General features: G+C 38.6%; 2 protein-coding genes across 2 annotated transcripts in view; one reads left to right on the plus strand and one right to left on the minus strand.

The window, feature by feature from the left end:
- LOC113465532 (multiple C2 and transmembrane domain-containing protein-like) overlaps positions 1–26,924 on the minus strand; it is a 56,321-nt gene that overhangs the window by 21,659 nt on the left and 7,738 nt on the right. The window contains 11 exon segments of the mRNA XM_026820115.1: positions 2,354–2,465; positions 2,781–2,860; positions 4,808–4,930; positions 5,318–5,331; positions 5,875–5,982; positions 6,267–6,334; positions 6,846–6,886; positions 9,352–9,467; positions 14,446–14,689; positions 16,882–17,157; positions 18,160–18,362. Of these exon segments, the coding sequence (XP_026675916.1) occupies positions 2,354–2,465; positions 2,781–2,860; positions 4,808–4,930; positions 5,318–5,331; positions 5,875–5,982; positions 6,267–6,334; positions 6,846–6,886; positions 9,352–9,467; positions 14,446–14,689; positions 16,882–17,157; positions 18,160–18,362 (1,385 nt within the window).
- LOC103524844 (RING-box protein pip1-like) lies at positions 1,107–16,366 on the plus strand. The gene is made up of 3 exons (XM_026820152.1): positions 1,107–1,249; positions 15,237–15,456; positions 15,883–16,366. Exons 2-3 carry the CDS (start codon positions 15,251–15,253, stop codon positions 16,151–16,153), a joined length of 477 nt encoding a protein of 158 aa, XP_026675953.1. The 5' UTR covers positions 1,107–1,249; positions 15,237–15,250; the 3' UTR covers positions 16,154–16,366.

Genomic DNA, 26,924 nt, shown 5'->3' on the forward strand with positions numbered 1-26,924 from the left:
GATATACGGTCTTTTAACTGATAAGATCCATATCAGGTTTTTCTGACGTAGGTATCAATAGGGTCGATAAATAATAGGTATTCATAGCAACTTTATTCAAAGAGGGTAGGTACAACTTTATTCTAATAGGATTTTGTATGAATGCCTGGAAGTTATATTGAGTATGCAACATGCAATACTTTAAAACATATTCCCCTTTACTGTAGGTTGGTAGATACCGTCGTTAACTAATCAAATTACCTTCCAAGCTCCAACGTTGTCAGATCAATCGAAGCGGTCTGTCAGACTCTCTGTGAGTCTCTCAGACTCTGTGAGACCTGGGTCTGTCAGAGTGGATTCCGTATTTTCTAATCCAGCCCGGGACATAACTTACCGATAACTCCTCCTGACAGTCTGGTAACGTTAGGTGACTCGCTCGGACCGGTTTACTCGGTGAGTCCTGATCTGGTGATCTTATTGAGTTCACCAAACTGTAGTTGCCTGAAATCCAACAGCAGAAAAACCTATTAAAAACAGCAGAATTGGGTCTATCAGACTCTCTGTGAGACCTGGGTCTGTCAGACTCTCTGTGAGACCTGGGTCTGTCAGACTCTCTGTGAGACCTGGGTCTGTCAGACTTACAGCAGAAAACCTTAAAAACATAACCATATTGTTGTCATGCACAAATCTATATTATTTGAAGTGCAAAATTGGAATTCCGCTCTCAGGATTGCACTCCAGATGACCAACCCCAATAACAAGAAGCTGAATTTCAAGAATTTTTATCAGCCCCAAAAACCGAAAATGAACATTCTCCGAAGTTCAAACATCATGGGCTCGCAGGAAAATTCAACAGAATGATGTTTTTGTTCAGAATAGAATGCCAAATACTTCTGGGAATAGGACTCACTGGTACCTGATGCTTCCTGTGAAATTAAAACCTGTAAACAACTCCTCGTTTGTTTCGTGTTTATCGTTTTATCACCCAAGCTTTTGATGCAATGGGATGTTTTATGACTCAAGTTCCCTTCTTGTTACCAGTCGTAAAATTGCAAGTTCTTCACTTCCTCTCAGTTGTTACGAGTTACTAATTTCGTATTCACGTCAGTTTCCAATTTTTCAGGAATCAACTTAGGAAAGTTCGGAAGGAGAAGAATCGTGCGGGATGGAAAAGAAAAAATTGAAACATCAGAAATAAGAAGGAAATAAAAACAGACGTAAAATCACATCTTTCAAAGACATTTGTACTTATAGCTATTTGCAAGTCAAACTCTTCAACGAAGGATGGCGAAGAAGTCCGAACCCTTCCACAAAAAGCCGAAGACACCCTCGGCACAGACATTCTCTAGATCTACCTGGCCTATCCTCCTCCTCTTCTTCTTCTATTTTTATGAGCACCATTTGATTTTACACAGACTTTGTTTATTTTCTATTTTTGTCTCCCCTCATTCTTTCTTCTTCTTCTTCTCTTTCTCTCTTTCTCTCTCTCTCTCTCTCTCTGTCTCTCTCTCTCCCTTCCTATATCCAATATTAATCCTGACCAATTCACTGTTCCCATGAGTTCTCCCTCTCCCTTCGTTCTATCCATATCTCTCCCCTCGCTTTGTTGTCTCCTCCTATCTCTTACTCTTTCCATATCCCTATCCGTCGTTTCCCTCTCTCTTTCTAACCTTCTCTTTATTCTTCTTCTCTCTCTGTTTCCTCTCCCTCTCTTTCTTCTCTCTCCCTCTCCTCCTCTCTCAATAAAGTGATTGCCTCACATTTTTCTTTCCCAACTCAACATGTCTGTTTCCTTTGAACTTTTCTCTCTCTCTCTCCCTCTCTTTCTCTCCCTCCCTCTCTCTCTCTCTCTCTCTCTCTCTCTCTCTCTCTCTCTTCCCTTCCTCTTGCCTTTCTTTCTCCACTGTGGTTATCTTTAAACTTCATCTATTTGTACTGAATTTCTCTACAATTACCTACATTTGCCTGTCTTTTCCTTTACACATCTCTCTCTCTCTCCTCCCTCCCATAGTGTTCGTCTCCTTGGTTGTCTCCACATGTTATCTATATTGCCTCTGCTCTGCATTGTATTTCTCGACATTATAGCCTACATACTCTGCAGTATACAATACGTATATGTATTTCATTGGAGAGAGAGGAAAAAAAAACTTGGATTCAAAGAAGAAGAAGAAAAAGAAAAAAAAAATAGATGAAGGAATGGAAATTTAAGAATAAAAAAACGTTCATGTTGAAGACCAAGACGAAGAAGAAAAAGACGAAGAAGAAGAAAAAGACGAAGAAGAAGAAGAAGAAGAAGAAGAAGAAGAAGAAGAAGAAGAAGAAGAAGAAGAAGAAAATCCTTTGAAATTCTACAGCGTGACTCATTTCATCTTACCTGGTCTCTATCTTCCTGAGATCTAGGATACAGGGTGGCAGAGAGATAAATGTCACCCAGGTTCTCTTCCGGTTTATTAGGATCTTCCAACGTTAGGATCAGATCTGTACATCTGAAACAAAATGGTGGACGTTGTGAGGAATTTAAATTTAATTTCGAATTATTGCTTTTTTATACAAATATGTGATATACAGTCTTTTAACTGATAAGATCATATCAGGTTTTTCTGACGTAGGTATCAATAGGGTCGATAAATAATAGGTATTCATAGCAACTTTATTCAAAGAGGGTACAACTTTATTCTAATAGGATTTTGTATGAATGCCTGGAAGTTATATTGAGTATGCAACATGCAATACTTTAAAACACATCTTATATTCCCCTTTACTGTAGGTTGGTAGATACCGTCGTTAACTAATCAAATTACCTTCCAAGCTCCAACGTTGTCAGATCAATCGAAGCAGACCCCATGAAGTCATCTTGAAGTCCCCAATCATAATCAAACACCTGAAATCGAACCCAAGAATTACAGAGTTAAGTGGCAGAGTAACGAAGATTCCGGTGACTAGTACTAGATTCAGAAAATTGGTCCCATCTTTTTTCCCGTGGGGTCTTCAAGTGCGTAAGCACTGTTTATTAAAATTTGAGGAAATTCACTCTGAAATCTAGAAATTCATAACTAGTACTAGATTCAGGTTGGGATTAATTTTCACAGATACTGAATCTTAAATTTGATTGGTTGATCTTTCTTTTCCTCGAATAACAATATTTTCCACCGATTAGTGAAAAAAAAAATAATAATAAAATCCCAAGTGTTAGCATTTAGTAATAGCGTTTCAAAGTTTAAAACGCGATTTTCTCGAAATGAGAAAAGGTGGACTCCCATCTTTTTTCCCGTGGGGTCTTCAAGTGCGTAAGCACTGTTTATTAAAATTTGAGGAAATTCACTCTGAAATCTAGAAATTCATTCCACACACAGACACATAACATATGGTACCTATGAAGGCAAATAAAGGCTAGGAAATGTAGGTAAAAACTGCATACCTACTGTTGAGTTGTGGAATTTTTCTAATCTTATATTTATCTAAGTAAAGCACAACTACATTATATAATTATGCTTCAAATAACTCTTCAGAGGTAAGATAAGAACGTGAAAATTTAAGAAAATTAATCAAACATGAAAAGACAGACAACATAAATCAAGCAAAAATCACATGGAAATGAGTAAAACTTGGAACATACTTTGGTAGGAAAATGTGTATTTTTACTTTCCTTATCCTATAGGAAGGAAAGTAATGTAATCGGGTCAAATTTTCGATGGTCAGTTTTTAGTGCCAAAACACGTTTTGAGGTCCCTAGAGCCTAAATCCAAAGTTTCAGCCATTGGTCCGTGTCTGTCTGTAAACAAAATATCTCGAGAACGGTAAGAGCTAGAGACCTGAAATTTGGTATGTAGTATTATTATGTTAAGGCGGTCTCTACCTGATCCCTGATGTGCCGCGTCCATTTTTACTTTCTATTACCGGAGCGAAGCGACGTATTTCGGCTAGTAGCCTATAAAAATGAGAGGAAAGGGAGAGAAGGAGAGAGAGAGAGAGAGAGAGAGAGAGAGAGAGAGAGAGAGGGAGAGAGAGTGAGAGAGAGAGAGAGAGAGTGGGAAATAGGAAGAGAGAGAGAGAGAGAGAGGGAAATAGAAAGAGAGGGATAGAGAGTGTGAGAGAGAGTGGGAAATAGAAAGAGAGTGAGTGAGTGGGAAAGAGAGAGAGATGGTGAGTCTGCATCTAGTAATGGAAAGTAAACAGTTCGTTAGGTCTAATATTGCATTTAGAATTCAGATTTAGATGGGAAATAGAAATGTATGCAGTCACGTACCCATGTTTGATATCCCGGTATGTAGCAAAATGTAGTGCACACAAGTTCTCACATAACTTCTCACTATTTCAACATTTCCATGACGGAAATTAAAAAAAAAATAATACACTCTGCTAGCTCCTGAGAGCTACATAATGTCTATTTGTCAGCTTGTCTAGCTGATATGTTCTAAAATGAACGAAACGTCCTAGACTGCTCGCGAACTCTCGAAGATGTTGGGTTAAAGTTAAAAGTACTCAATTACCTTAATATTACCTACTACCCAGTAGATATTAATTTTAACAATAGATACTTTGGATCTAATAGCTGTCCATTTTGTGTTTTTATGTTCAAAATCCTCTACTTTTATAGGTGCATGCCCAGGGAATAATTGTGGGTACCAGTTACCACCCTATCACACGGAATTCGAGGCTAAACCCGAAGTTTGGTCCCGGGCATTGACCATTTAACCCCCACCTGTATTTATAAAGAAGAGGTAGAGAATAAGCAACTAGCAATCACAAGTAAGCAATGTATTATAATGGCAGCAGCAATACCTACTTGCAGTTCTACAACAAGACCTGATGTTGTTTCTGGCATCACCTTGCACTGTACCGGTTCGAATGGATCTTCTATAGGGAGAGTGAACGTTTCATCCCAGGACGGGTTTAAATCCCGGTACACGGTTTTAGATTTGTACAGGAGTCATAATTTACTTTTTTGAAACTTCGATTAAAAAAGGCTGTTATTCTTAACTGATGATTAATGCTGAATTATTATCAAGAAATATTGGAAATTTGATTTTATGAAGGTTTGAAGAGTCCTCCACCATTCAAATGACGACCGCCATTGACTGGAGGCGATTTCTGATATTTCGCTCTACTTTTCCAACATTGCAACAGGTATGCGGCCTATTTCGAGATAAATATTGTGCTTGAACTCTTCAATTGTTCTTAGAATATCATTGTAAACTTTGGATTTGAGGAAACCTAACGGGGTTATTAACATTCACCGCGAAATAGGCAGCATACCTGTTGCAATGTTGGAAAAGTAGAGCGAAATATCAGAAATCGCCTCCAGAGTGTATCGTCAATGGCGGTCGTGGTGGAGGACCGGGTCACTTGTACCTGGAAATACATTGGAATTACTTATTTTCATTTATGTTAAAAGATTCATGAATCCTTGAATAAGGTTGAATATCGATAGACTAGTCACAATAGTGGTTCTGTGAACTCTAGGGAAATATCGTCAAAATCGTACCAACCATTCAGAAGACATGGCGAAACAATTTCTTCCAGCGTTGTTAGCTTGGAGCGTAGCGTGATGTATACATTGTAAGCGCTACATCCCGCGCTCGATTTCCGTCCGGGATGAACTTTACCATAAACAGAAAAGGTTCGTTCTAGGAACAGTTGACAAAAGGTTCGTTCTAGAAACAGTTGACAAAAGGTTCGTTCTAGAAACAGTTGACAAAAGGTTCGTTCTAGAAACAGTTGACAACAGGTTCGTTCTAGAAACAATTGAGAAAAGGTTCGTTCTAGAAACAGTTGATTTCCTTCTATCTTGTCTTCCTTTTCTCTTCGGCTTCGAGACGATAAGACCTTAGTAGTTATATCTCCCTCTATCAAACCTCCGTTTAAAATGTCTTATTTGCTAATCCGAGACCTCACCAGTCTTATCTCTCGCTATCAAGTCTCTGCCTCTCTTGAGATGTATTTTCAGTTCTAGAAACAGTTGACAAAAGGTTTGTTCTAGAAACAGTTGACAAAAGGTTTGTTCTAGAAACAGTTGACAAAAGGTTTGTTCTAGTAAAATAAACTCTATACCTAAACCTCAGTAGAACGTGTTTCCGACACCCGCACCTCGTCATGACTTTATTACTTGATTACGTATTGTTATTAATTTCCCGGATACTTATTAGATTCCGTTCTAGAAACAGTTGATTTCCTTTTATTCTGCCTTCCTTTTCTCTTCGGCTTCGAGACGATAAGACCTTAGTAGTTATAGCTCCCTCTATCAAACCTCTGTTTAAAATGTCTTATTTGCTAATCCGAGACCTCACCAGTCTTATCTCTCGCTATCAAGTCTCTGCCTCTCTTGAGATGTATTTTCAGTATTAGATTCTCAATTCTGCAATTAGATTCTCACATCACATTGTTATGTTATTCCAATACGTAAATCTCTATTATTTTTCTCTCGCAAGTTTTCCGCAAGTTTTCTCTCACTCCCGGTACGAACAAAATGTACGCATGCGATTCTGTGACTTGACTAGCGATAACGAAATTTTCTGCTTTTCCAAGTTTTCCACCATCCCTTCTTCTCCTCCTCCTCCTCCTCCTCTTCTTCTTCTATTTTTATGAGCACCATTTGATTTTACACAGACTTTGTTTATTTTCTATTTTTGTCTCCCCTCATTCTTTCTTCTTCTTCTTTTCTCTCTCTCTCTCTCTCTCTGTCTCTCTCTCTCCCTTCCTGTATCCAATATTAATCCTGACCAATTCACTGTTCCCATGAGTTCTCCCTCTCCCTTCGTTCTATCCATATCTCTTTCACTCTTTCCTTTCTCCCCTCGCTTTGTTGTCTCCTCCTATCTCTTACTCTTTCCATATCCCTATCCGTCGTTTCCCTCTCTCTTTCTAACCTTCTCTTTGTTGCTTTGCACCTGGCCAGCTCCTCAGCTAACTGAAACAATCACAAAACAGCATGTTGTGATTATTTTAAAAATTGAAAATCTGGTGTGAACATCACAGGACTTTCGGTATCCTATTGAATTATGCCGAAACCGCCAAAAAGCGGTCATGGACCAATGGCTGAAACTTTGGATTTAGGCTCTGGGGGATTGAAAATTTGCACGAATACCTACATTACTTTCCTTAAAGAGAATATTAGGAAAGTAAAAATGAAGTCCTGTAGACTGTATGAAAGAATGGGGGATTGAGGTGAAACTCCTTCATCCGCCCACACCCCACTATGTGATGTGTGCCTCTACAGTCCACCCTTACTTGTACTTGGAAAAAGTACTACTTTAAAGTAACTTATTTTACGAGACGGTATGTAAAAACGGGATCTCAAAACATGCAAATATACCATTCTAAATTTCCTAAAATGAAGTCTACAAGAAATTACCGGAAACCAAACCCAAAATTAAACTGGAAAGCTTTTAAAATATTCTCTATGTGTAATGCTAAATCCAACCTCAAACAATTTGAAATTTAGCGTTTCGGGTTGCAGGGTGTTGGGTAAACCCATTGACAAGACGCCTATTTGAAGAGGTCTGTTTCGTGTTCATTACTTATTGATTAGTCGGTATGTCGCCATAAATTTTTAAATGCACGTTATTATCGATAGTACATACACACGCAAAGGACTCTAGCTAGGCCCTAAATTTAACTGGTTTTAAATATTATACAGAACTCTAGCTGCTTTTACATAATATACAGAGGGTAAGCTAAATGTTTAACTGATGCCTAAGCTAGAAAGAACGGCCATAGTGCGGACGATACTTTACGGTCAAAATCACCCTGTATATTTCTTGTATTTTTCTATTTCTCCATTCCCCTGAGTAGGGATTGTATTGTTATTTTGTTATCGAATCCATTTATCGTATCGTTCCTAGCATCACACTCCCTTAGCATTAGCTTTAGCATTTTCCTATTTCTACTAATGTAGATACGTACGTATTGTACACGACACCATTAATATGAAATGTTGTCATTCCTACAGTGTGTAGTTTGAACAGGGAACAGCATTGAAACCATAAGTTATACCTGTTTTTGGGTAGTGGCTTTTTTTATGAAATTTGATGAAATGCCGCACAAAGTTTTCGTTGAAGCTCAACCCGTCCTTTCGGACTGACCAAAGGACGCCACACGAAGTTTTCGTTGCAACTTCCAGGACCCGTCTCAGTAGGTCAATTTCTAAGTCAGTAAGATCTGCACCTACGCTCCTGTATGCATTGTTTACAAAAGATATGAAATTGCAGTAATAAGCTGAAGGCGAAAATAATCTAATACCCGCCACTCACTCTCAGGCCTCTCAGACTCTCTATGAGACCTGGGTCTGTCAGACTCCTGTGAGACCTGGGTCTGTCAGACTCTCTGTGAGACCTGGGTCTGTCAGACTCTCTGTGAGACCTGGGTCTGTCAGACTCTCTGTGAGACCTGGGTCTGTCAGACTCTCTGTGAGACCTGGGTCTGTCAGACTCTCTGTGAGACCTGGGTCTGTCAGACTCTCTGTGAGACCTGGGTCTGTCAGACTCTCTGTGAGACCTGGGTCTGTCAGACTCTCTGTGAGACCTGGGTCTGTCAGACTCTCTGTGAGACCTGGGTCTGTCAGACTCTCTGTGAGACCTGGGTCTGTCAGACTCTCTGTGAGACCTGGGTCTGTCAGACTCTCTGTGAGACCTGGGTCTGTCAGACTCTCTGTGAGACCTGGGTCTGTCAGACTCTCTGTGAGACCTGAACAGCAGAAAACCTGAAAAACATTCCATAACCATATTGTTGTCATGCACAAATATTACTATATTTGAAGTGCAAAATTGGAATTCCGCTCTCAGGATTGCACGCCAGATGACCAACCCCAATAACAAAAAGCTGAATTTCAAGAATTTTTATCAGCCCCAAAACCGAAAATGAACATTCTCCGAAGTTCGCACATCATGGGCTCGCAAGAAAATTCAACAGAATGCTGTTTTTGTTCAGAATAGAATGCGAAATACTTCTGGGAATAGGACTCACTGGTACCTGATAGTTCCTGTGAAATTAAAACCTGTAAACAACTCCTCGTTTGTTTCATGTTTATCGTTTTATCAGCTAAGCTTTTGATGCAATGGGATGTTTTATGACTCAAGTTCCCTTCTTTTTACCAGTCGTAAAATTGCAAGTTCTTCACTTCCTCTCAGTTGTTACGAGTTACTAATTTCGTATTCACGTCAGTTTCCAATTTTTCATCCTGATAATAAAGTATTGAAGGTAGAGAGAGTCAGGGATTTCTCAAGGCTCCCAATTATCTCCTATTTTATTCCCAGTAAACTCTTGGGAAAACTTTTCTTATTTTTTACGTTTCTTTCTTATTATTATGATTAATTTTATTTCTTTCTTATAAACTTTTTGGTATATTTCCTTGGAATGTAAACTTTTAGAGTTGACCTCATTTTGAAGTGTTTGCTTAATACAAACCACTAGAGTGTTTTCTTCAGCTTTGAGGTCGAACCTCATGGTTGCATTGACTGAATAATGATGGATACCCGTTACTCGAACAGCATCTGTGACGAGGGTTTCAAGGATTTCTTTAGAGTGTTTTCGATAGAGGGAAACAAGAAGAAGAAGAGGAAGAACCAGCACGAAATATGAAGCAGGTAAAATGTGACCAAAAATATTCAGAAAAGAAGAACCCCCAAAGGAATGGTACTTAATCTTACGAGATACATTAAAAAAATCCCAACAGGGATAGTAGTACTCCTATAGGTTTTATTTCTTTCTTATAAACTTTTTAGTATATTTCCTTGGAATGTAAACTTTTAGAGTTGACCTCATTTTGAAGTGTTTGCTTAACACAAACCACTAGAGTGTCTTCTTCAGCTTTGAGGTCGAACCTCATGGTTGCATTGACTGAATAATGATGGATACCCGTTACTCGAACAGCATCTGTGACGAGGATTTCAAGGATTTCTTTGGAGTGTTTTCGATAGAGGGAAACAAGAAGAAGAAGAAGAAGAGGAGGAGGAACCAGCACGAAATATGAAGCAGGTAAAATGTGACCAAAAATAATCAGAAAAGAAGAACCCCCAAAGGAATGGTACTTAATCTTACGAGATACATTAAAAAAATCCCAACAGGGATAGTAGTACTCCTATAGTGACATAAAAACGAAGGGGAATCCCCAAAAGGGTAATCGGTGTAAACTTAAGAGCAATAAGATTGCGAAGTTCCCATTAATAGCACTCAACCTCCATTTCTAGAATGGTATATTTTGGATTATGGGATTAGAGAGGAGGGAGAAAATATAGTTAAAGGGGAAGAACAGGAAGAAAAGGGAGGGAAAGACGAAAGAGAAGTGGGAGAGAGAAAAAAAGTACCTCCACGTGGAATATCAGGATTGCACGTCAGAGTTAGAGATGTACTGGTAACATACATAGTTACATAGATATACATACATATATACATAGAGTATCAGAGCTGAAGTAGAGATGTACGGGTAACATACATAGTTACCTAGATTCTTATTATGGAGAGAAAGCTAGATAGTGGAATGATATACGATATACCTAGGTAAGTAAGAGAGGAACGGTAATACCACCTAACAGAGAGGGAGAGAGAGAGAGAGAGGAAATTTATATCAGAAAAGGAGAGAGTGGGAAAGAACTAGAGAGATTAGGAAAGAGAGAGGGAATCAGTGAGAAAATAGTTGAGAAGGGAAATCCCCAAAAGGGTACTCGGTGTAAACTTAAGAGCAATAAGATTGCGAAGTTCCCATTAATAGCACCCAACCTCCATTTCTAGAATGGTATACATATTATGGATTATGGGATTAGAGAGGAGGGAGAAAACATAGTTAAAGGGGAAGAACAGGGAGAAAAGGGAGGGAAAGACGAAAGAGAAGTGGGAGAGAGAAAACAGCACCTCCACGTGGAATATCAGGATTGCATGTCCGAGTCAGAGATGTACGGGTAACATACATAGGTATACAATATGTATACATACATACTTACATACATACATACATACATACATACATACATACATACATACATACATACATACATACATACATACATACATACATACGTATATATACAAAGAGTATCAGAGCTCAAGTAGAGATGTACGGGTAACATACATAGGTACCTATACAATATGTATACATACATACATACATATATATACAAAGAGTATCAGAGCTCAAGTAGAGATGTACGGGTAACATACATAGGTATAAAGATATGTATGTATTATGGAGAGAAAGCTGGATAGTGGAATGATATACGATATACCTAGTTAAGTAAGAGAGGAACGGTAATACCACCTAACAGAGAGAGAGAGAGAGGAGTGAGAAGAGAGGAAATTTATATCAGAAAAGGAGAGAGTGGGAAAGAACTAGAGAGATTAGGAAAGAGAGAGGGAATCAGTGAGAAAATAGTTGAAGAGAGAGAAAATGAGAAAAGGAAAAGAGAGAGAGAGAGCTAGAAGACAGATATTGTGGAAACTGGAAAAGAGAGAGGGATAGAGTGTGTGTGTGTGTGTGAGAGAGAGAGAGAGAGTGGGAAATAGAAAGAGAGAGAGAGTGGGAAATAGAAAGAGAGGGATAGAGAGTGTGAGAGAGAGTGGGAAATAGAAAGAGAGAGAGAGTGGGAAATAGAAAGAGAGAGAGTGGGAAATAGAAAGAGAGGGATAGAGAGTGGGAAATAGAAAGAGGGAGAGAGTGGGAAATAGAAAGAGAGAGGGAGGGGGGGAGTAAGTGGGAAATAGAAAGAGAGAGAGAGTGGGGGAGTAAGTGGGAAATAGAAAGAGAGAGAGAGTGGGGGAGTAAGTGGGAAATAGAAAGAGAGAGAGAGTGGGTGGGAAAGAGAGAGAGATGGTGAGTCTGCATCTAGTAATGGAAAGTAAACAGTTCGTTAGGTCTGTTATTGCATTTAGAATTTAGAATTAAGGTAAGTCTACTCATACTGACCCTCCTGGTCTAATCTCATCCACCCGGTTCTCGGATCTCCAATCTCATATTTTCTTAGATCCATATTTGAACGTTTCTCAGAGGCCCAGAGTTTCAACAAAATCAGAAAAGACTTTCAACATGCTCCAATAGCTCCATTCATTCTCTTCTTAATCTTACACATACTACGATTTGTCTGTAGAGGTAGACTTACCTTCCAACTTGGTTCCAATGAAAGACAAGGTTCAAGATCTCTCGTGTGTACGACAAGTTTGTGAAGACGTCATATCTGAAACTTGCCGTACACACACACAATCTTTCTGAAGACAAGGCTGTGAGATGAAGTTGATTTAGAATTTAGATTCAGATGGGAAATAGAAATGTATGCAGTCACGTACCCATGTTTGATATCCCGGTATGTAGCAAAATGCAGGGTTGCCAGATTGGGGATTTCTCGCCCCATTTTGGGGCGAAAAAATGTTTTTGGGGCTTTTTTGGGGCGAAGAAATTTTGGGGATTACCACGCCGCACCCTGTATTTGATAGATATATACTTATCAGTAAAACAGTCAGGAGACATCAAAAGGCAATAGGGTAGAGTTTAACCTGGAAATAATAAATAATGTATTCCCATTCCATCCTCTTACCACGCCGCACCCTGTATTTGATATATACTTATCAGTAAATATCAGTAAAACAGTCAGGAGACATCAAAAGGCAATAGGGTAGAGTTTAACCTGGAAATAATAAATAATGTATTCCCATTCCATCCTCTTTTTTACGCTAGAATTTCTATTGTCAAAACATGCGATGGTAAACACAGTGTCCCGTGTGACCGTATGTTGCGATATTTACGAGTATTAAACTATACACTATACCTATAAACTAACGTTACGAAATAGCCTTTATTTCCTGCTCAAAAAGTAGCACATAACAACGAAATCGAAGAAACCCAAGCTTTCTAAAGTATTGAACTATACACTACACCTATAAACTAACGTTACGAAATAGCCTCTATTTCCTACTCAAAAAGTAGCACATAACAACGAAATCGAAGAAACCCAAGCTTTCTATCTGAACCCAAGCTTTTTATTTGTCAGATTCCAATTTTCGGTATCTGTATTGGAGAGTCACAATTTTGCTGTTGTCAGCGGGAGAACACGTACTGTTGGCCGTTTTGGGTTGCACCCAACTTCATGACAACTGACGAGATGGTTGAAAGTTGAAATCCCAGGTAAAAGGCGGGACATAAAAGCTTGATGGACATGACCTTATCAGTTAAAAGGCTGCCACTCACATGCCAAAAAGAAAAGAAAAAACGGAAATTTTACGTTTATACTATTTCGTATTTTATCAGGATGAACAAAGTAAAAAAAAGTGGAAATTTGGAAAACGTTTTCGAGCGTACGAAACAGCAAACAGAGGAATACACATACAGAGCGAATGAGAATTGTGCATTTGTGCAGATGAAAATGTAGAGATAGACCGTGTGATAAGAATGGAGAATATAGGGAATTGATGGGAAATGCTATATGAGGAGATAGATAGCGATTTGGAAAAGCAGATACCGGATGGAAAGTTGAAACACGGTAAAGGTCAGAGAGTGATTGATGGTTTGGACTTGTGTGTGGGAATTTCTGAAATGAGTGCCATAAAAAAAGTAAAAAGCAATTTGGAAAAAGTTTGAATAGGTGAACTTCTATATCTTTGAACGATCTATCGAGATATAACTTCTTTTTATGGGAAAGGTTAGATACGTCCATCTATTTGTAGGGTTAAATATAAGGGCGTCATGCGCTCTGACAACTGACGAGATAGTTGAAATCCCAGGTAAAAGGCGGGACATAAAAGCTTGATGGACATGACCTTATCAGTTAAAAGGCTGCCACTCACATGCAAAAAAAACGGAAATTTTACGTTTATGCTATTTCGTATTTTATCAGGATGAATAAAGTAAAAAAAAGTGGAAATTTGGAAAACGTTTTCGAGCGTTCGAAACAGCAAACAGAGGAATACACATACGGAGCGAATGAGAATTGTGCATTTGTGCAGATGAAAATGTAGAGATAGACCGTGCATGTGATGAGAATGGAGAATATGGGGAATTGATGGGAAATGCTGTATGAGGAGATAGATAGCGATTTGGAAAAGCAGATACCGGATGGAAAGTTGAAACACGGTAAAGGTCAGAGAGTGATTGATGGTTTGGACTTGTGTGTGGGAATTTCCGAAATGAGTGCCATAAAGAAAGTAAAAAGCAATTTGGAAAAAGTTTGAATAGGTGAACTTCTATATCTTTGAGCGATCTATCGAGATATAACTTCTTTTTATGGGAAAGGTTAGATACGTCCATCTATTTGTAGGGTTAAATATAAGGGCGTCATGCGCTCTGGTGTAGGACGTCTGCAAATATTCTTTTCCCACAGGTTACCTACAACTTTCATCTGGTTCATACATTACGCGTATTGTCCTTTCGCAAGTAGTGCTGGAAAATAGAGAAATGGAACATTACCTGGCATTGCACCATTTCCCCTCTTCTCACCATTATCACCTGAAAATTGCGAAAGGAAAAAACGCCTATTGAGTCCAACCTACCTGAGTTGTCATGAATGGAAGAGGCGTTGCTGTAGAGCCGATGTTGTGGTGACTGGGTGAGTGGCGTAGGGGCGACACTGGAGCTACACTCGGATGAATTATCAGTGGTGTAGCCACCATCCGTTACACCAGACTGTTGTCGGAGGAAAGGGGGCGGAGTATTACAGGAAGGGCCGGACAGTTTCTTCGGACTTTTGCTCCCCGCGGAGGTTTTGTGTCGGGCCCTGTTCCGAATCCAACGTTCCTGAAATAAGAATGAACACGGTTACTTGGATGACAAGATGCACCAAGTGACAGATGTTATAAAGATGTTCTTTCCCCGCCTTTCAATCTTGAGACTAGAGGACCAGAGACCTGGATATTACTTTCAAAAGATCCAGAGCTCTAGGTCCAAAAGTTTCAAAGGATTTGATAGCGATTTTAGCGACCGAACCAAAATTGAAAAGATTGAATCGAGGAGAAAGAAAAGTAGATAATAAGGTCAGTATTAAATATGGCATTCCGTTGTGCGCCGAATTCTGGCTAGACCAGAATTCATTAAGACTTTCTTCCACTAATCACCACAACACAAACTCATGCAAAATTCACTGCGGCAACCCCAAATTGAAAACACAAAGAAATAAATGAGAAAATAATAATATTGATAAAAAAAGGAATCAACTTAGGAAAGTTCGGAAGGAGAAGAATCGTGCGGGATGGAAAAGAAAAAAATGAAACATCAGAAATAAGAAGGAAATAAAAACAGACGTAAAATCACATCTTTCAAAGGCATTTGTACTTTGCAAGTCAAACTCTTCGACGAAGGATGGCGAAGAAGTCCGAACCCTTCCACAAAAAGCCGAAGACACCCTCGGCACAGACATTCTCTAGATCTACCTGGCCTATCATGAGGAAGCTGCAAATCCAGGAGTTAATCAATGAGGAACTGCAAAAGATGAAGGAGGATCGGGAACTGAACAGAACTTACAAGAAGGTGTTGGATCTGCGCTCTGAATATCCGGATGTTCCGAGGTAAGTCTACTCATACTGACCCTCCTGGTCTAATCTCATCCATCCGGTTCTCGGATCTCCAATCTCATAATATTTTCTTTGATCCATATTTGAACGTTTCTCAGAGGTTCAACAAAATCAGAAAGGGCTTTCAACATGCTCCAATAGCTGCATCCATTCTCTTCTTAATCTTACACATACTACGATGTGTCTGTAGAGGTAGACTTACCTTCCAACTTGGTTCCAATGACAGACAAGGTTCAAGATCTCTCGTGTGTACGACAAGTTTGTGAAGACGTCATAACTGAAACTTGCCGTACACACACACAATCTTTCTGAAGACAAGGCTGTGAGATGAAGTTGGAAGACAAGTCTGCAGACATCTTAGCTTCTTGTCTATACCAGACTTTAGGTGTCACCTCCTACAACCTAATCTCATTCCGTCAGGTTCACCGTTCGCAAGTTCAACGCTGTGGCGTTATGGTCGTGGGATATGGACATGGAGACATGCGCCATCTGTCGGAATCATCTGATGGATGAATGTATTCTCTGTCAGGCCAGGGATGCACAGGACGAACCTCCGCCTAACGGATGCACAGTGGCTTGGGGTACATGCAACCATGCGTTCCATCTACACTGTATTGCTACTTGGCTTAATACGAGGGAGGTGTGTCCACTTGACAACAAGGTGTGGGAGTTCAAGAGATATGGGATTTGATCGCGGTTCAAATCGATATCCCACATCGTGACTAAGACCTCATCAGCAGAAATAGTCTTTCATGAAAACGAGATTATCCCGTCTCGAAAGGAATCTGAGATTTTCAGAATCAAAGTTTTCAACATGTACCTCTGGTCCTCTATGTAGTAAATGTAGTATGTAGGTATTAAATTGAGAATTGCATAATACAGGCACTACTCTTAGATAACTACCTACTAAGGTGAGTACCACCTATCGAAAAACTTTCAGAAGAGTGAAAAAATAATCTGAAACTTTGTTCAGAATTTTTGAATCAAGTTAATTGGAAAAACAATGGCAGAAAGTTTTCTAATAAGTTCAGGTAAAGTTCGGGCAGCATATTTCAATTTTTATACAAAGTTCAGTTTCTTTCCCGTGACTCAAATTCAGTTTTTTCTCTTTTTGATAAGTTCATCAAGCAAAATCCCCAAGTTTTTCTCGATTTATGTTCACAGAAAAAGAGCATTTTCCTTGAACTTTCTAATTGGACCCGACGCGCGACGCCTGACGGCTCTTTGTAAACTTTCCTCTACTTTAAGCAAATTTATAAGTTTCCTAAGATAATAATGAAAAGTTGAACATTCCTCATCATCGTTTGTGTCCTTTTCTCATTCACCCAACTCTTTGGACTAGTCCCAATAATAAAAAAATTGTTTGTTCTAATTCTAATGATTAGCTCTTGTTGTTCCTCAACGTAACAACTAACTTACTTTGAGTGTGGAGAAGAAGTAGTGCGTTTTCTGCACGACAGAGATATGCTGCACGGTAGACTTCATGGAGCCATGATGATGCTGATTATAGGGAACACTGTGCTGACTCAAGTCACTTGCTGACTTGGTAAGTCTACGTGATAGTGTGCCGGATGATGGCGAATCTTTGAGAGATTTCGAGCTCAGTTTGAATCTGCAGCGGCCTGCAATCAGAAGAACATTGTGGCTTGTGATTGTGAGAACAGATCTCGGGAATGGAAGTACAATTAAGACAGACTCGGGAATAGATGTTGTATTATTGACCGAACGATAGTGAGGTCTACATATGTTTTAACTCTACCGTTACTAAAAAGCTTTCAGGTATTTTACATCCGATGTGATTGAACCCTGACCTGTAGTAAAATTAATAATATTCACTTACATATGTAAGTAGGTACGTATTTCAAATCCATCAAACACTCTGGACTCTTGACCTTTCCCTCATTCTTTCGTCTCTCTCTCTCTCTCTCTCTCCCCTTTTCTTCCTTTTTTCCTGAACTTTATTTCATCCCCTTCTTTTCTCTCTCCCTCCCCCTCTCTGCCTCCTTCTCTTCCTCTCTCTCTCTCTCTCTGCCTCCTCCTCTTCCTCTCTCTCTCTGCCTCCTTCTCTTCCTCTCTCTCTCTCTCTCTCTCCCTCCTTCTCTTCCTCTCTCTCACTCTCTCTCTCCTCCTATCCCCTCAGGGAACATTTTGTGTTTAATTACTGTGACGTGACTTGATCGTAACATAGGTACCAGTATATACCTGTAGGTATACATATCTATCAATTTACAACCCCACTCTAACATACCTAACTATGTATGTACCCCTGTGATAAAATACTTCACGCAGAAAGTTTTCTAATAAGTTCAGGTAAAGTTCGGGCAGCATATTTCAATTTTTATACAAAGTTCAGTTTCTTTCCCGTGACTCAAATTCAGTTTTTTCTCTTTTTGATAAGTTCATCAAGCAAAATCCCCAAGTTTTTCTCGATTTATGTTCACAGAAAAAGAGCATTTTCCTTGAACTTTCTAATTGGACCCGACGCGCGACGCCTGACGGCTCTTTGTAAACTTTCCTCTACTTTAAGCAAATTTATAAGTTTCCTAAGATAATAATGAAAAGTTGAACATTCCTCATCATCGTTTGTGTCCTTTTCTCATTCACCCAACTCTTTGGACTAGTCCCAATAATAAAACGTTGTTTGTTCTAATTCTAATGATTAGCTCTTGTTGTTCCTCAACGTAACAACTGACTTACTTTGAGTGTGGAGAAGAAGTAGTGCGTTTTCTGCACGACAGAGATATGCTGCACGGTAGATTTCATGGAGCCATGATGATGCTGATTATAGGGGACACTGTGCTGACTCAAGTCACTTGCTGACTTGGTAAGTCTACGTGATAGTGTGCCGGATGATGGCGAATCTTTGAGAGATTTCGAGCTCAGTTTGAATCTGCAGCGGCCTGCAATCAGAAGATTGTGATTGTGAGAACAGATCTCGGGAATGGAAGTACAATTAAGACAGACTGGGGAATAGGGAATAGATGTTGCATTATTTGACCGAACGATAGTGAGGTCTATGTTTTAACTCGACCGTTACTAAAAAGCATTCAGGTATTTTTTATCCGATGTGATTGAACCCTGACCTGTAGTAAAATTAATAATATTCACTTACATATGTAAGTAGGTACGTATTTCAAATCCATCAAACACTCTTGAATCTTGGCCTTTCCCTCATTCTTTCGTCTCTCTCTCTCTCTCTCTCTCTCCCCTTTTCTTCCTTTTTTCCTGAACTTTATTTCATCCCCTTCTTTTCTCTCCCTCTCTTTCTCTCTCTCTCTCTCTTCCTCTCTCTCTCTGCCTCCTTCTCTCTCTCTCCTCCTATCCCCTCAGGGAACATTTTGTGTTTAATTACTGTGACGTGACTTGATGGTAACATAGGTACCAGAGTATACCTGTAGATGTACATATCTATCAATATCAATTTACAACCCCACTCTAACATACCTAACTATGTATGTACCCCTGTGATAAAATACTTCACTCTCTCAATTAAAAACTCCTCATTGAAAGCTGTTAGAATTGATTTTCTCAGTTTTAATTACTCGTACCTAAGGTAAGTGTACCATTTATTCGTCCACCTAAAAAACGTACCATTTATTGGCCCACCTTACCACATTTATTTTTCTAATTTTTGTTTTTTATTACTACAATTTTGGAATACCACTGGTTTGATAGCATTCTTTAAGCCATTTCTTTTGATGAAATTGGATCTTGAAAAAGTTCGTCCAGTTCAGACTTGTGCCGTAGACCCACAAGTGGGCCAATAAATGGTATGTTTTTTAGGTGGGCGAATAAATGGTACACTTACCCTACTTTGTCTCAACTGTGAAAATGACTGTAACTGTACTAATATAAAATTAAATGTGTAGGAGTGTATCTTACTACCATTCATAGGTACCTCCCTAGATTTCCAACAGAGTACAAAATAAGTAAAATGTGCTCTGCACATTGCATAATTAATTTATTGCCTGGCACTCATATAAATCTTTATTAAGAAAATGATGGTACATAATATATCTCATTTTCTCAACAACGCAACGCTGATGCATACTTACTGCTTACGGCAAACTCGATGATAAAAAATGATCCCAGGTTAGAAAATGTGAGAACTTAAGACCAGTTTCGTTGTGTTAAATAGCATGCTCACATTGCTCACTCTATTTTATTTAATAAATAATTATCTCTACTCGTATGGCGACTGATATTCCGTTCCCCAACACTCCCATTTAAAGCTATCGTAACCTAGTTTAAATAGGAACAGGATTATAGGAAGACTAGAAAAGATTTAGTCAGACTAAATCCTTTTCCCTCTTTACCCATTCGAATGATAATTCAATTTGCTCTCGACTGAATGTTATCCAGCTCTTTCATAAAAGTTCTAATCTAATTTGAACTCTATTAAAGTTTGTGATCTGTCTGTGTTTCTGGAGATGATGTGTCTGTGGGTTGTATGATTTCTTTTGTTCTAATAAAAAACATGGAACTTTGGTAGCATGCAAGTTGTAGAAAAATCTGTGATATGCATTGTTTTGTGTTCCTCGCTCAGAGCCATTTCACACTGAGCGGATTTTTACCGCGCGGATTTCGCTCTCGCGGTTTTTTTCCGCCTAGTCAATGAGTGTTTAATGAGTCCTTTCACACACAGCGGTATTCTAGTGAAATCCGCGCGTTTTAATGTAGAAAATGTAGTATGTAGGTATTAAATTGAGAATTGCATAATACAGGCACTACTCTTAGATAACTACCTACTAAGGTGGGTACCACCTATCGAAAAACTTTCAGAAGAGTGAAAAAATAATCTGAAACTTTGTTCAGAATTTTTGAATCAAGTTAATTGGAAAAACAATGACAGAAAGTTTTCTAATAAGTTCAGGTAAAGTTCGGGCAGCATATTTCAATTTTTATACAAAGTTCAGTTTCTTTCCCGCGACTCAAATTCAGTTTTTTCTCTTTATGATAAGTTCATCAAGCAAAATCCCCAAGTTTTTCTCGATTTATTTTCACAGAAAAAGAGCATTTTCCTTGAACTTTCTAATTGGACCTGTCTGTGGGTTGTATGATTTCTTTTGTTCTAATAAAAAACAAACAAACAAAATTACAAACAGAGATCTCAAGTTAAGTAAAACCATGTAAAAAACATGGAACTTTTTGTTTGGTAGCATGCTAGTTGTAGAAAAATCTGTGATATGCATTGTTTTGTGTTCTTCCAGCTTTCTCGCTCAAGTCATCTAGTATCTACTAACTAGTTAATTGTTTAATTAGCTTAAGAATATCTCTGTACTCTCTACTACTCTTAAAGTTTCCTCTTTCATCTGTAATAATTAGGTGTTATTCTGCTTCTGACACATGTCATTTTGACATCATGTTCATGAGTTCATGTAACTTTTCCCTAAACTTTTGTGTTTCTTTCCAACACAAGAAATTCTCATAATCGCGAAAATTACAGCTAGTGTTTTTCTCTTGTGATTTACACTTTGTAACTTTTTGTGACTAAGTTTTCGTGTTTCTTTCGTTGTTTCGTCATGGCCGGGGCCACAGGGTGAGTTTAAACTCATTTTGTGAACCCGGCCATCAATCACAGAAAAAAAAATCACAATCACGAAAATTAGGTACAGCTTTGGTTTTTCCCTTTGCGATTTATACCCTGATGGGAGTAAAAAGTTACCTATCCATGCCTAGTTTTGCCTCCTCTAAGCTACGACCGTTCCTGGTAAAAGTAAAGTTTCTACTTCCTAAGCTGAAGTAAAAAGTCGACTACAAAGTACAAAATATACTAAGATGAGACTAGGGGTGTCATGTACCAGGGTAATAGTAATGGGTTGTTGAGATGTGACCAGAGTGTCCTTTGTTGTATGACAAAGTCTTCCAGCAAGGTATTAGGTTTTCTGAAATTTATTTTAATAAAATACAAGAGAAAAAGAGAACGTAATGGGATTTTGACTTGAGCATAGTGTAGTAGTCATATTAGAAGTGTTGTGATGTAAGGAATATTGATAATAATTTTTAATTTCTTGAAGTGTTACCTACGTAAATGTAAACCGCTGTGTATGAAAGAAATCGCGGATTTTGCAGGCGGTAAAAATCCGCTCAGTGTGAAATGAGCCTAACTGCTGAGGTCCCAGCGTGTATGAGGGAATGGGAATCGGGCTTTGATGGATAGTAAGGATAGTTCGGAATAGAGATAGAATTCTATTCGGGATGTTGATTCTACAAAATGACACATAAACAAATCCACGTGGTGGTTGCCATGGCAACGCTACATGGAATGACACCGCCAGTCATACAGTGATAGTCATTTAGTGATATAGTCATATAAAGAGTGCTATAGTCATTTAGTGATATAGTCGTATAAAGAGTGCTATAGTCATTTAGTGATATAGTGATAGATCTAAATGATGATGAGTTCATTAGTCAAGTCATCTAGTATCTACTAACGTACTAACTAGTTATCTAGTTAATTGTTTAATTAACTTAAGAATATCTCTGTACTCTCTGCTACTCTTGAAGTTTACTCTTTCATCTGTAATAATTAGGTGACAATAAGAACACAATGTTATTCTGCTTCTGACACATGTCATTTTGACATCATGTTCATGAGTTCAATGTAACTTTTCCGTAAACTTTCGCGTTTCTTTCCGACACAAGAAATTCTCATAATCGCGAAAATTACAGCTTGTGTTTTTCTCTTGTGATTTACACTTTGTAACTTTTTGTGACTTAGTTTTCGTGTTTCTTTCGTTGTTTCGTCATGGCCGGGGCCACAGGGTGAGTTTAAACTCATTTTGTGAACCCGCCATGAATCACAGAAAAAAAATCACAATCACGAAAATTAGGTACAGCTTTGGTTTTTCCCTTTGCAATTTATACCCTGATGGGAGTAAAAAGTTACCTATCCATGCCTAGTTTTGCCTCCTCTAAGCTACGACCGTTCCTGGTAAAAGTAAAGTAAAGTAATAAAATCCTACAGGACAAGAAAAGTAAATGAAGAGCTGCGATGAAATCTTCCGCATTTTACCTATTTCTTATTCTCTTAGCTTGGTACATCCAACATCCACAAATAATAGCGCAACACCACGAAGCTCAAGATACCTATTTTAATTTCATGCTTTGAGGTTTTTAGGTTTATCTTGTCAAAATAAAATACAGATAGAACCGCGTAATTTTCACCGAGCTTGGTTTAAAACATGGTTTAAAGATTCTCTAATATCTGTTCAAGTCACTTTCCGCTCACAGTACGTTCAAGAAACGGTCTAGTTACAGGGGGTGAGTCAGTCTCTGACTTGAACGGTTTCCATTTAATCACCAGTAAGAGTATAATAATTATTGACTGTAGGTAGGTACTGCCTAATACTTGACTCCACCCGTAACCTATAGCTAGGTAACTAGTTATCTAGTACTATAGTAAGATGAACAGTCATACTGTTCATGTGATTACAAACGGAGAAAGTCCTGTGGTTGGGTGGAAGAGCTTGGTCCAAATTTCCAAAACGGAACACAAGTCTCATCTTTCCTCAATGAAGATATGTATGATGATATCTGAAGGACATAATTATAATTTAATGTCTCTCTCCTTTCTCTCTCTCTCTCTCTCTCTTTCTCTTGCTCCCCTCTTTCTCTTTTCCTAATTGAAGACTTTGATATAAAAAGATCCTAACCATACTTGGGTCCTTTTGATGTAAAACGTTTAAACGTTTACTAATGCGGTAAAGAATCAGTTCCAAAAAAAAAAATGTCCATTTCTTCATTATTCAACAAGAAACACAAGTTTTTGTAAAATCAAAAGTTTTAAAGCTGTTCTGTTCTACTCAAAACTCGATTTTCGTATTTCGTCCTTCTTGATAAAACCTGTTCACTTTGCTTCATTCTCTATACATTATTCAGTTTATTCTCTCTACATTGGACGTTTTATTAACTTTTCCTCCTAGACTATAAATTAAGTTTCAAATTTGACGAAACTTTCTCTTGTTTGTCTTCTGCCTTGTATACCTAATCAATATCCCAATAAAGTGATTAGGAAGAGATGACATCATGTCACGCGGTGCTTTCAGCGGTTCTCAACTGTACTAGTATACTCGAAAGTCAAACCGTGCAACCAGCAATCCACATGACTAAAACGTGGATAGCGGTGTCAAATCAGCTGTTCGGGGGCCCCAAACGGGCTCTTTCTGACATATATTGTGGGGCAGCTCCAAAAACAGGCCAAAAAAATCATTTCTACTCAATCATTATCCAATGATAACGAAAAAATTCTCCTTATAAACTAAACCCTAAAGTTTTTATTAAATTGATCTTTGACTTCAAGGAACGATCGGACATACAAGGACCCCAAAAACACTTTTCCTGGGATAAGTAGCTGCGGTCATTTGTGGCGTTTTCAAGTGACTTCTTATGATAATATGTAAAATGTGCTTTTTCCAGTATATTAGTTATATGTCAGCTCTCAGCTATTCTTCAGCGTTTGGGACAACCAGATTTTGGGCACAGCTGAGATAAGTGATACCAGATGGTTTATTGGGTTCGACACTAATTGAGACACGAACAAACAGTTCCATATCATCCATCAAATCAAACAACAAACAAAAACAAATACATACCAGTAAACAAAAACAAACAAAACAACCCTCTCGTTTTCTAATTCAACTAATTCATCGCTTACGCACATCAAACGAAAAGGTAGTCAAATGAAAGAGCGCCGGTAAATACAGGGTGAACACGAAAAACGTTACCAAAAGCATATTTTATTTTTTGTTATAGAATATTTTTTGTTGGAAATGACCTCAGCTCAGGAATCCACCCTCGGCTTTTGGTAACATTTTTCATGTTCACCTTGTATACAGGGACGTTTCAAAAGTTGTGGTTAGCCAGCCTAGTTAGCTTGGTTGGTATTAGCGCGTCTGCCTTGTAAGCGCTAGGTCGCGGGTTCGATTACCGCCCGGGACGGATTTTATCCTGAACGGATAATGTTCGTTCTCGGAACAGCTGGCTTTCTTCTATCCTGTCTTCAAAATCGGGGTGGTAAGACGCAGTTACAGTTCCCTCTATCAAACCTAGGGAACGCTCGCTTGGTACCACCCATATTTGTATATCAATTAATTATACTAATTGATATTTACCGCTCTTTTCATCTTTCCCCTCTTTCTCTACTTCTTCTTCTCTTTCTTCTTCTTCTTCTTCTTCTGCTTCTTCTTCTTCTTCTTCTTCTTCTTCTTCTTCTTCTTCTTCTCCTCCTCCTCCTCCTCCTCCTCCTCTTCACCTCCTCTTACTCCTCCTCCCTCTTCTTTTTCTTAAACCCTGATTATTTTTCCTCTTCACCTCCTCTTACTCCTCCTCCTCCTTCTCCTCCTCCCTCTTCTTTTTCTTAAACCCTGATTATTTTTCGCAATTCTTATTCAATAGAAACACACACAGAGAACTCAAAATGAAAGGGTATTGCCCAGATGCTCGGGCAATACCTGTTACCGCGGGAGAGAGGTTGTTACTCGGGTTTGCTAAGGTTGTTTTGAATGTTATGAGCTTGGGCAGACCCCATAAATTATCTCTCTGGTGAAGTCCGAGACTTGTAGACTTGTAATCGACATAGCAGACTTGTAATCGACATAGCAGACTTGTAATGGACACAGCAGACTTGTAATGGACACAGCAGACTTGTAATGGAGTTCAGGAAGATAAAGAAGTACGAAGGAGAAGCAGAAGGAGGAGGAGAAGGAGGAGGAGGAGGAGAAGGAGGAGGAGAAGGAGGAGGAGGAGAAGGAGGAGGAGGAGAAGGAGAAGGAGGAGAAGGAGAAGGAGGAGAAGGAGAAGGAGGAGAAGGAGAAGGAGGAGAAGGAGGAGGAGGAGGAGGAGGAGAAGGAGAAGGAGGAGAAGGAGAAGGAGGAGAAGGAGGAGGAGGAGAAGGAGGAGGAGAAGGAGGAGGAGGAGAAGAAGGAGAAGGAGGAGGAGGAGAAGGAGGAGAAGGAGAAGGAGGAGAAGGAGCGACATAGCAGACTTGTAATGGACACAGCAGACTTGTAAAAGAGTTCAGGAAGATAAAGAAGTACGAAGGAGAAGCAGAAGGAGGAGGAGGAGAAGAAGGAGGAGGAAAAGGAGAAAAAGAAGGAGGGGGAAGAGGAGAAGGAGGAGAAGGAGAAGGAGGAGGAAGAGAAGGAGAAGGAGAGAAGCAGAAGAAGAAGGAGGAGGAGGAGAAGAAGGAGAAGAGGACAAAAAAAAGAAGAAAGATTTTTTTAAAGAGCTAGGTTAAAAAACAAACAAAAAAAAAGTTAACCACAAGCAATAGGTAGCCCCAAAGATTTCGGCTATAAATTTAACAGACAACTACCTAAACAGAAATAGCCCCAAGTTTTAATAAAATCATCAAAATCAAATCAGTTAACAACTTACTTACCTCTTGATTTTAGATTGAAGATAGAAAAGTAATTAAATATTCAACCCAACATCTCAACAATCATAATGAATAGAATGGAATTGTGTACTGTACACCACCTACCTGTGAACAGAAAGAATAAATCAACATTAATTAATTGCTTACAAAAGAAGGAGGAGAAGAAGAAGAAGGAGAAGGAGGAGGAGAAGAAGAAAAAGGAGGAGAAGGAGGAGAGAAAGAAGAAGAAGAGGACAAGAAAAAGAAGAAAGATTTTTTTAAAGAGCTAGGTTAAAAAACAAAAAAAAAGTTAACCACAAGCAATAGGTAGCCCCAAAGATTTCGGCTATAAATCTAACAGACAACTACCTAAACAGAAATAGCCCCAAGTTTTAATAAAATTATCAAAATCAAATCAGTTAACATCTTACTTACCTCTTGATTTTAGATTGAAGATAGAAAAGTAATTAAATATTCAACCCAACATCTCAACAATCATCATAATGAATGGAATGGAATTGTGTACTGTACACCACCTACCTGTAAACAGAGAGAATAAATCAACATTAATTAATTGCTTACAAATATATAAATGTACATGGTAGATAAATAAATAATCAAATGAATATTTGTTGAGTATAGGAAATAATCTGCCTCTTTAAAAGAAGAGGAGAGGGAGGAGGAGAAGAAAAAGGAGAAGGAGGTGGAGGAGAAGAGGAAAATAAGAAAAGGAGGAGAAGAAGAAGAAGGATAAAAAGAAGGAGAGGAGGAGAAGAAAAACAAGCAAAAAGAAGAAGAAGAAGAAGAAGAAGATCAAAAAGTAATTTCAAAACAAGATCAAGAATTTCAAAGCACAAGATACTCAAATCATTACTCGAAACTAAATTGGCCTGAGAAACTTGAACCACCTGTACCAAACCAGCCTCGGACAAAATATATAGGTAACCATCCAAAGAGAGATGTACAAAAAAAAACTACCAAAACTAAACTAATAAGTAATGATAATAAATAAAAACATCAGCGAAGCGGAGAGCTACAAAAAGTGAAGGAGATTAAATCTGTACCAAAAAATGTGATACCTTCAAAATACAGATTAGTACCTAAA

Source organism: Diaphorina citri, unplaced genomic scaffold, assembly GCF_000475195.1.
Source record: "Diaphorina citri unplaced genomic scaffold, Diaci psyllid genome assembly version 1.1 scaffold123, whole genome shotgun sequence".
Taxonomy (NCBI): Eukaryota; Metazoa; Arthropoda; class Insecta; order Hemiptera; family Psyllidae; genus Diaphorina; species Diaphorina citri.

What these genes read in the sequence shown, in the direction of transcription:
- LOC103524844 (XM_026820152.1), top strand. Translation starts at nt 15,251, where the DNA reads ATGGCGAAGAAGTCCGAACCCTTCCACAAAAAGCCGAAGACACCCTCG. An exon ending in GAATATCCGGATGTTCCGAG is followed by an intron (nt 15,457 to 15,882) that starts GTAAGTCTACTC and finishes TCATTCCGTCAG; the next exon opens with GTTCACCGTTCGCAAGTTCA.